At 43.9% G+C, this 10965-nt stretch overlaps 1 protein-coding gene across 2 annotated transcripts in view; it reads right to left on the reverse strand.

Moving 5' to 3' along the window:
- Window positions 1-10654, reverse strand: part of AATF (apoptosis antagonizing transcription factor) — a 100883-nt gene extending 90229 nt beyond the window's left edge. Inside the window, exons 1-4 of one of the 2 annotated variants that reach the window (XM_036104781.2) lie at window positions 10400-10654; window positions 9257-9448; window positions 6641-7072; window positions 6059-6196 (exon numbers count right to left, since the gene is read on the reverse strand). In XM_036104781.2, the coding sequence (XP_035960674.1) occupies window positions 6059-6196; window positions 6641-7072; window positions 9257-9448; window positions 10400-10484 (847 nt within the window). In that variant the 5' untranslated portion in view covers window positions 10485-10654. The remainder of the gene's footprint in view (window positions 1-6058; window positions 6197-6640; window positions 7073-9256; window positions 9449-10399) is intronic. The other variant, XM_036104780.2, reaches the window with a different exon arrangement.
- Between the last annotated feature and the right edge of the window lie 311 nt (window positions 10655-10965).

Here is a 10965-nt window from a genome sequence, read left to right on the forward strand (position 1 = left end):
AGATGTTCATGCATTTGTCACCTAAGGCAGCTAAGTAATTTAAAAAGGGGAGCATTTCACTGATAATACTAGTTGTCTATGGAATAGGGAACTGGTGGCAGTTCCTGAGTAGCACAAGGGGAGGAAACAAAATTTTCTCTATATAAGAGTTTGGTATCTTTTGCATTTTGAGCCCTGTGAATCTACTGCCTACTTTAAAAAAAAATTTTAAAAACAAAACAGAAACATCATCTATAAACACTCCATGATTGCCCATGACTTACTCAAAATTTAAGAAGTTATTCTTAAGGGACACCTGGGTGACTCAGTCAGTTAAGTGTCCAACTCTTGATTTTGGCTCAGGTCACGGATCTAAGGGTCAGGAGATCGAGCCCCACGTTGGGCTCCATGCTCAGTGTGAGGTCTGCTTGAGATTCTCTCTCTCCCTCTGCCCTTCCCCCTGCTGGCACTCTCTAAATAAATAAATAAATAAATAATCAAAAAAAGAAAAGAAAAGTCACTCTTAAGATGTTTACTGGTGCTGAAATCAAATTAGCATTAAAAACTGTAGTCTAGAGGTGCCTGGGTGGCTCAGTTGGTTGGGCGTCTGCCTTTGGCTCGGGTCACGATCTCACGGTCCCGGGATCGAGCCACACGTCGGGTTCCCTGCTCAGCAGGGAGCCTGTTTCTCCCTTTCCCTCTGCAGCTCCCCCCACTTGTGCTCGCTCTCTCTCAAAAAAAATAAATAAAATCTTTTAAAAAAACCCAAAAAAGTCAAAATAGTTGAAGGGCTGGGGGAAGGGCCAAAGAATGAGGCGAGGGTGAATATAAGCTAGAAGTGGGAAGATGGAGGGGAGCAAATACAATGTAATTTATTAATAGTGGAATCTGTTTTTATACTCGTAGGCAAGTAAAGAATCTCAACACTTCCTCTATATTTATATTACATTATACTGTGTTCTTGGGTTCTTTTGCTTATGGGAAATAGCAAAATGTCAACCATTGTTTCTATTAAAGGTCTTTAATGATATTGCATTTTAGACCTGTAATGAAACATGGGTGCTCACTGCAGTCTGTAATGCATCTCATTAAATACATTAATAACATGCATTTCACTGAAAGGTCAACTTATTATGGCTGAAATTTGGCTTTCCTTTAATCACTTCATTTAAAGCTATAGAGCAAACTCTGAAAAAGATAGTAGAGAGTGCCTGTTACAGAAATGCTCTCTCAATTCTCCCATCCATTAACATCAGTTACGCTTATCAAGAAATCACCGTTAATGTTTTTACGTGAATAACAATATTGTGATTTTTTTCTTTTTCTTTTTTAAAGATTTATTTATTTGAGACAGAGAGAGAGAGTATACATGCACACATAAGCGGGGGTAGGGGTAGGGGGAGAGGATCCCAAGTAGACTCACTGCTGAGCAGGGAGCCTGAGACCCTGAGATCATGACCTGAACCGAAATCAAGAATCAGATACTTAACTGACTGAGCCATCCAGGTGCCCCAGTATTGTGATTTTTTAAGAAACCCTTTTAGAGATACATGCTGATTTACTGATAAAATGACAGAATGTCTACTCCAAACTCCTAGCTCCAAACTAATCCAGAAATAGAGGGAGAGCAAGTATAAATACAGATGAAATAAGATTGGCCAGGAATTGATGACTGCTTAGCTGGTAAAGGTATGTGGGTTCAAATTCTCCATGCTTTTATATAAGTTTGATATACTCAGGTTTCCTTAAGTAACTTGCCTTCTTCCTTATACATTGCTGCCTCCTAAATCTGTAGAACTTTTTAAAAAGAAAATCAGAGAGGAAAAGGTAACCTCTTTAGAGAAATGCTTTTGGCACAGAAAAATCCCTTAATTTTGCTAAGGTTACTTTATGACTTACCAATTATGCAACTACTAAAATATCAAAAAATGTCTGAAACTACTTAACACTTCAAGAGTTATAATTACCAACACGTAACACCAAGGTGACTGGAGACTTAAGTGCACGTGTGTTGGGGAAGGAAGGAGATAATGTAGTTTCTGAAAAACAGAGTTTAGGGTGCTGACGTTAGAATGGCATGCTGCTCATCAGTTTACTGTGGTTAAAATCTGCTGCTCTAGAGGCTATTTTAGGACTATTAGACTAAACAGCAGTGACAAGAGAGAACGTATCAAGAAAACGCAACCTGAGAACAGGATCCCACACACAATGAAACTGAAGTTGAGAGGGTAAAAGGTGTCCGAAACCAGAAGAAATCAGAAAGGCAGGAGAACCCAAATAGCTTTCATAGTGTCACCAAAGCCAAAGGCAATATTTCAAGGAAAAAGGTTGAATGCTTCAAGGAGGTAACAGCTGGCTTTGGTGGCAAAGAAATCTCTGGTCATCTTTTCATAGTTACAAGACAAAAGCTGAATTATAAGCATTAAAGAAGAAAGTAACACTACACTTTCCAGAATGAATGCTTAATTTAAGTTATATGGGACATCTGAATACTAATAAAAGTCAAAAAATACTGAAGACCGTGGGGATGATGGTCATTACATTGATGGCCATCATTCACATGGCTGATTATTACCAAACGCCTCTTTCAGCAGAAAAATACCCACACCTAACATCTGTGGGGCACTGTGTGCCAGCCACTGTGCCAATGCTTTATACTGACCATGTCCTTCAATCCTCACAACCATACTATCGCCCTCTTGCTGTGAAGTTAAGTAACCTGCCCAAGGTCACAGAGGTAAATCCACTGCTGAGATGGAATCTAAAGCCAGGCGATCTAACTTTAACTCCTTTAAGACCCAGTGAACTGACAAGAGATTTAATTAAAGACAGTAAGTTCCAGTGCCTGTTCTGGGGTCAGTATAAATTCAGCCTAGGTTCCACACCAGCCAGAGAGCACAGTATTAATGGTGCATCCAGAGTAATGCAGCCCAGTTTTTCTTAAACTATTTACCAACACAGGGAGGTATACAATATATTATGTCATATTGTCATAAGAAGATTGAAAACAAACAAAAAGTAGCCACCCTGGGGTGCCTGGCTGGTTCAGTTGGTAGAGCATGCAACTCTTAATCTTGGGGTTATGAGTTCTGAGCCCCTTGTTCGGTACAGAGATGACTTAAAAATAAAACCTCAGGGGCACCTGGATGGCACAGTTGGTCAAGTGTCTGACTCTTGGTTTCCACTCAGGCCATGATCTCGGGGTCGTGAGATTGGGCTCTGTGCTCAGCGCAGAGTCTGCTTGGGACCCTCTTTCCCTCTCCCTCTGCCCCTCCACCCCATGCTTTCTCTCTCAAATAAATAAATCTTTAAAAAGAAATCTGAAAAGGGGCGCCTGGGTGGCTCAGTTGGTTAAGCGGCTGCCTTCGGCTCAGGACATGATCCCAGGGTCCTGGGATCGAGCCCCGCATCGGGCTCTCTGCTCAGCGGGAAGCCTGCTTCTCCCTCTCCCACTCCCCCTGCTCATGTTCCCTCTCTCGCTGTATTTCTCTCTGTCAAATAAATAAATAAATAAAATCTTAAAAAAAAAAAAATTAGCCACCCTTCAGATGTGCAGAAATCCTACTTATTAGAATACTCTCCACTCTCCCATCTTAGAATATGTGACACTAAACAAACATGCCTTTCTTCTCCCTCCTCCACTGCAACCCACCCTGTCAGATTGTAACAGACATCTGTCACATTAACTAGAATTTACCCATGAGACAAAGAGGAAATTGGTTAAGTACAAAAAAAGATTAAGAAGATCAGAACACTTGCAAATAATATTAAAGTAGCTAAAGAAACTAGTACCCAAGAATAAGAATGTGTCAACCTGACATGGACTAACCCTTAAAATAGCAGTATTTTAAGATGAATCCAAAAAAGGGTGCCTGGGTGGCTCAGTCGTTAGGCGTCTGCCTTCGGCTCAGGTCATGATCTCAGGGTCCTGGGATCGAGCCCCGCATCGGACTTCCTGCTCAGCGGGGAGCCTGCTTCTCCCTCTCCCACTCCCCGTGCTTGTGTTCCCTCTCTCGCTGTGTCTCTCTCTGTCAAATAAATAAATAAAATCTTAAAAAAAAAAAAAAAAATGAATCCAAAAAAGAAGGAAAGGATCAAGCAAGAAGAGTAATAAATAACAAAATGGGAAAGGTCTCATGAAACACTTCAGACATTTAACCTAGAGCAGTGTAGGTCTCTCCAAAGCATACCAAGAATTAGGGTACCAGGGCATTAAAAACAGCAGAGAAAAGGGGCACCTGGCCCGCTCAGTCGGTAGGGCATGCAACTCTTGATCTTGGCTTCGTGAGTTCAAGCCCCATGTTGGGCAAAGAATTTACTTAAAAAGAAAAAGAAAATAGCAGGTAAGTGCTCCAAAAATCTCAAAAATTTTGAAAACTGCCAACCATCATTTATTTAAGGGAAGAAGGGGAGAAATCTAATAGAGGGGATATAAAAGTTCTACCCTCACAATATCTGCAGGGTTCCTGACTTCAAGTATGGCAGGACATAAAATCTACAGGCTGGACCCTAAGAAGCAATTCCTAATTAAAGCAGGTATTCTGGTGCCCCTGGCTGGCTGAGTCAGTAGAGCATGTGACTCTTGATCTCTGGGTTGTGAGTTCAAGCGCCATGTGCGGCATAGAGGTCATGTAAAAAAAAAAAAAAAAAAAAAAGCAGGTATTTTCCCACAAGAAAGGTTTGCAGAATCCCCCACCCTAGAAATCCTACATATTTACTTTGAAGTTTGAGGTGATTCTACCTGGAGGCAGATGTCCTCCTCAGGGCCCTTCCAATTCTAACTCCACAACACTATAAAAACAAGTTTTGGGGCGCCTGGGTGGCTCAGTCGGTTAAGCGTCTGCCTTGAGCTTGGATCATGCATGCTCCCAGAGTCCTGGGATGGAGCCCCACGTCGGGCTCCCTGCTCAGCAGAGTCTGCTTCTCCCTCTACCTCTGCCCCTCCTACCCCCGCTTGTGCACTCTCTCTCTCTCAAATAAATAAAATCTTAAAAAAAAAAACAAAAAACAAGTTTTAAAGAGTAAATGCAAACACTTAGGTCTCAGCATGCAAATAGGAATAGCAGTTCCAACCACAGTGCACTAAGCCCAAATCTCCCTCTGCCCCCATCCTTTGGTGCCCTTGGGCACACAGCACACAGCCCACAGCGAGTAAGGCGGTGCAGAAGGAAGACTTCTCAACAGTAAGGCAGGAAAGCCAGAGTTTGGTCTGCTGTGCATGAGCAAGCTCTATAACTTTGGGCAACTCATTCTCTCTGGGCCCTGGTTTTTCATCTGTAAAATGAGGGGACTGCAAACCAAATAATTTCTAAATCCCTCTTCTACAATTCTTGGGCTTTATAGCTCAGCAATTCTCTCCCAAAACTTTCCTCACTCTGCAGTCATCACCTTTCCTCACTCTATGCAACCCAAAGAAATATAAATAAGACTGCCTTAGCATGTTTTCTAGAAACCTCCCAACAAAGAAAAGCATCTTGTAAGCATGATACTACCAAAATGAACAGGGATCAGCCATTCATTGTCTCTCTTCTGTTCTATACCAGCGGGTTTGCAAATAGAATCCTCTGAGCATTAAAGAAGTAACTCAGAAAGCCAAGGGAAGGAGGAGGATGGAAGTGAAGGCAGGTAAGAGAAAAGTGGAACAGGGGCACCTGGGTGGCTCAGTCAGTTGAGCGTCTGACTCTTGATTTCAGCTCAGGTCATGATCTTGGGGTCCTGGGATCAGGTCCCGTGATGGGCTCCATGCGCAGCAGGGAGTCTGCTTGTCCCTCTCCCTCTGCTCCTCCCCCCGCTTCCTCTCTCTCTCAAATAAATACATAAATAGAATCTTCAAAAAAAAAAAAGAAAGAAGAGTGGAATAGACATGACGCAAGCACCCAATCCATTTCAATCAAAGTTGTCCTCATTTGATAAGAGTTATATTGTTTTTTTAAAAAAAGGTAAATACCATTCTGTACCATATTATCACTAAAATCAAATCTTCCCTTCCTCAACTCGGTGGTGCTACAAATACAATCCCAGTGTATCCCAATGTACCCCAGTGGCTCTAAGTATCCCCAGATGGTATAAGTACTCTTACTATTTTTTAGAGCGCTGGCAAATTCTGGGCCACCTTTGTTCTTGAAAATAGGGAAAACATCTGGTTGAGGAAGTTGATTGGTGGTCAACAGAGCTTTTTGTAGCTTGATCCTTCCTTCCAAGAGCTGGTCCCACAGTGCTGAGAAAGAAAAAAGAATTTCATTCCTCAGTTACAAAATCTTCCTGGTTGGGGGTGGGGGGGATAGGAAATCACAGCAGTCTCTACGAAGCACGGCTTTATCACAGCTTCTTGCCATGAAAATACTTGCCATTATAAGAAATAAATTCAGTATCTTGGAAGCAAATATTTGCTATATGAGAGAGGGAATGCTAAAGTCCAAAGAAAAAACTGTTTTCTCTTTAATATCCCATAGCTGTGAAAGGACTAGAACAGAACCAGCTAAGCAGCTCAGTGTAGAAATGACTGGCTAAGCAGAGAAGAATGGGGCTTTAAGCCTCTAGGTAGGTGAGGCATATCACAAATTAACTGGAATGACACAGGAGCGAGGGGACAGCCAAAACAAACAGGAGATCCAATGCAGACACTGTGAAAAATAAGCCAACAGCAAAACCGTGTACAAACCTATCTGGTTCTTCACAGCTCTTCCTTTCTCCACTTCCTCAGAAACTCTGGCACCGGAGAAGGTCATCACTACACCGTCATCTTCACTATTCCTGTCTTCAGCCCTGTCTTCCTCACTCTCACCCTCGGAGTCTTCCTGCCCATCCCCTTCTTCCATGCCACTTTCCTCCTCCTCTTCATCTTCCTCCTCCTCACTGCTACCAAGGTCATCCATTCCCTCGGTGAATTTTTCAAAGTCACTGATGCTCTGGACACTAAAACCTGGTGTTTTCCCAGGGCGGCTTCGGCTCTTCTTCCAGGCCGGATTACCGTCCTTGTCATTATCACACTCCTCTTGCTCAGCAGCACTCACGACATCCTCATCAGATCCCTCCAGACCCAGCCCGTCTGAATCTCCATCTCTAGACTCTTCCTCATCACATATCTCCTTGTCTAAACAAGAGACGAAAGAAGGAAAAAAGAGATGTCACTCTGAGACAAATACTAGGGTGTATCTTTCATTTCGAATAAAGGACTACAGTATCCATCCAAAAAATAAAATGTATTATTGTACTCAATTCAATTCAAATATTTATTGCACATCTACTGTCTCTCAAATGCTAAAGGGAGAAGCAAAGATGAACAAAACACGGGTCTTACCCTAACGAAAGGTTCTAGTGGGAAAAACAGACCCTTTGAAACTGTAACACAGACAAGACTTGACAAAGTTTTATAACCCAGAGAAGGGAGAAATTTTAAGTGTGGGGCAAGTGGATTTAAACAAGGCTTTTAAGAAAGAGGTAGCCTTTGGTCTGGACCTTGGAGAATGGTAAGATTTTTGGGTAACTGGGAATTAAGTTTTCCCAAACCCACATCTGAAAAAATATAATTTAACATTAACTATCCCAAATGTACAATCTCCATCACACCAGTGTACCCTATTTTTTAAATACTTATTAAGTATCTATTATGAGCCAGGTATAGATAAAAGCTAAGAAATGACAAGTAGAATGTAATACCTGTGGGGAGGGGTCCATAGCCTGGTGGGAGTGGTAGATATGCATGCCAACATTCATATCATTATTATTATTATAGTGTCATTAGTACACAGTGTATGGAAAAGGATCCATCTAACTCTCCTGAAAGGGTGAGGAATTGGCTTCATGTGAAGGAGACATAATTTTCCTGATTAAACATAAGTAACAACTCATGTGATAGGTCTTCAATACTTCTTTAAAGAACTACATATAAACTCAAGACATGGAGAGGGCTGTCAAAATATAAATACAAAAACTAAGTGCAAAAATAGTAAGCAGAATTAATCATTTAAGTTCTTTAAATGTGTGCCATTTCTCAGATTAAGGTATATTCATAGAGTAGTAGTTAGGAGTATAGATCTTGGAATCAGACTGCCTTATTTGAATCCTGGCTCTTCTGCTTACTAGCTATATGACCTTGAGCAAGTTACATAACCAATCTGTCCCTCAATTTCCTTACCTGTAAAATGGGGATAAATACTACCAATTTCATAAACTATTGGGAGTGTCAAATGAAATGATACATGTAATGATAACAGTAACAACATCTTTTGAAGACTTATTGTGTTCCAGTCTCTTAGCACTTAAAGAACTTACCACAATGCCTGACATATGCTGAAAGCCCAATAAATATAACATTTGTCTCATGATTGGTCCCTTTATCACTCTCTAGGCAAAGAATGTGAAATGAACTTATCAGGAGCCCCCAGAACTATATCAAGGGCCAAATCATAGTGATGAATGATAGTTTCTTTTATAGTTATTTGTGGATTCTCAACATGGAACCTCTCTAAAGGAAAAAAAAAGATGGCATCCACTCAGTAATCACCATATCCAGCCCCTCCCTTTTTTCACTGAGAAACTTACAATGTTTTAAAACTATAAGCTCATGTCCTCACATCCTCCTAAGGCTCTTGCAGGGGAGAGGGAAGGATTATGCTATTTTTACAATGGCAAGCTCATTTTGAGCTTCACAAATTACTGTTATACAGTGACCCAATGCAAGACTTGAAAAACCAAAAGAAAAGGGTCAAAATCCATGAGTAGCATGTTCATCAGATGCAATTCTTTTCCAACACATAGCCCTCTCCAATATCCAATATGCATTGCCTTTCCTCTCCATTTTAGGGTGAACCATTAGGCTAAATATAAGGATTATAGAAACTTAATAATCTGAGCTTTAGATTGCTTATGAACTGAAATTAAGTACCTCTTAAGGTCCTTTCTAATGCCAAAATCATGGTCTCTTCTGAGACAGTAAGTGGGGGCACACACACAGACTAGCCTTGCAGAGATAATCCAAAAAAACAAAAAACACCCCACAAAGAAACACAACTTTAACCTTAAAAAAGTAGGAAAGTCAGGGCGCCTGGGTGGCTCAGTCGTTAAGCATCTGCCTTCTGCTCAGGTCATGATCCCAGGGTCCTGGGATCGAACCCCGCATTGGGCTCCCTGCTCAGCGGGAAGCCTGCTTCTCCCTCTCCCATTCCCCCTGCTTGTGTTCCCCCTCTCGCTGTGTCTCTCTCTGTCAAATAAATAAATAAAATCTTAAAAAAAAAAAAAGTAGGAAAGAAAAAGTACCATGCAAATGTCTACTCACCAGATGAACCTGGCAGAGTCTGCTCCCAATGGTCCTCCTTCCAAGCTTTTCTAGAGGTAGCCTTGCCAGAATACCTTTTGTCTGTGTCCAAGAGGGAGGCTGATACCAGTTTTCTAATGCTACCCACCGCCAGGAAATGACCTTCCCCATCTTCCCCTTCATCAAACCTGTCAATCACTCTGGCAGCAGTGGCTGCAGGGGAGGGGGGAAAGTAATCAGAATCGCCAGGTTAGAAGGAACTTTAATGGTAACCCTCTCCAACCCTTTTAACTCATACTCTACAAAACCCCAACCAACTTCCAGGAAGAGGAAACTCATTACCTCTCAAGATAGACCACTACCTTACTGCTGTTCCTGAACAGAAAGCTGACCTCTGCACTACTAGTAGGACATATTTCTATGCCTTGGATCATAAAAACGAACCTAATTCCTCTTCATTTGTGACAGTCACTCAAATATTGTAAGTCAGCCATCTATCCTCACTCCATCCCATCCCTAAGGGAGTTTGCTTATCCTGCCTCAACAGCCCCAGCTCCTTCAACTGATATTCCTAAGACACGATCCAGCACTCATATTTATCCTTCCTTATTCTTCCTTCCTCACACTTCTCTGATTCAAGTCTAAAGCAGGATTACTCCCAACTAGACCTTGAACACCAGCTTACAGAGCAGCAGTCTCATTCAGTCAGCCCCTGAGCAAGTGTCTTGAGGCCTAAGGGGGCTTAAACAGCACCTCGGAAACCCACTTCTTCCTTCAATCTCCAAGTAAGTTCTTAGGGGCAGGCCGACTTAAAAAACGGCTGAGACTTCCTTCTCATTTCTAACTCAATACCAGTCAGGGCATCCTGAAAGATAACTTCCAGCCAGCTACCAGACCCGAGCTCCCTGCAACAGCCCTGGAAGACTGAGTGGCCGGGATGCTCCGCCCACCCGAGCACCAAGTCTAGCGTGCGGGTCAGGAAGAAGCCGAAGCCCTCCTCCCGAGCCCGGGGCAACCCTGCCGGGAGGCTGTTCTCCTCCCCGCCAGGGCGAGCCGAGTAGGCCAGGCGCCGAGGCCTGGCTGCCGACCCCGCTCGCGCCGCCAGGGTCTGCCCTGGGCCGGACCCACCGCTCCGCACGTGGCCTTTTCCCAGTCAGGCCTCACCCTCCTCTGGGTCGGCCTCAGGATCTGCCTCGCGCGGGCGCGGGTTCAACAACTGTTCCAGCTGCAGCGCCAGCGGCCCCGCCATCGTCACCAGGTCTCGCTCCGCGCCGCGCTCGTCAGTGTGCAGCCCCCGCCCGGACGCTCTCTCCCAGCCGGGCCCTGCCGCCCGGAGACTACCTCTCAGAACAGCCAGGGACCGCGCAGTACCCTGCTCTCGCTCGGGGCCGGCCACTTCCGGGAGGTGCGTGGGAGGGGGCGGGGCCTGCGTGTCTCTACGGGCGTTGCTAGGAAGAAGGCGGAAGCGCGCGGAAGGCTGTAGGGATTGTCGCGGTCCCGGCGCGCGTGCGCGTGCGTGGAGGGGGTGTGTGGGGCGGTCCGGGAGCGCGCGAGGGCACGTGGCCGCCGTTGGCGCGGAACAGACGTTGCAGTGCGCGCGGCCCTTGTCCCCTTGCATAGAATATGCTTCAAGATTTGTCCGAGATTCGCTTAGAAATAAAGTGTGGTGTGGCCGTGGCCTATGGTGGCTGATTTGAAAAAGAAGGGGGAGTAAAGGGTAAGCATCTCCA

The sequence above is a fragment of the Halichoerus grypus genome, chromosome 2, assembly GCF_964656455.1.
Source record: "Halichoerus grypus chromosome 2, mHalGry1.hap1.1, whole genome shotgun sequence".
NCBI classification, from domain to species: domain Eukaryota; kingdom Metazoa; phylum Chordata; class Mammalia; order Carnivora; family Phocidae; genus Halichoerus; species Halichoerus grypus.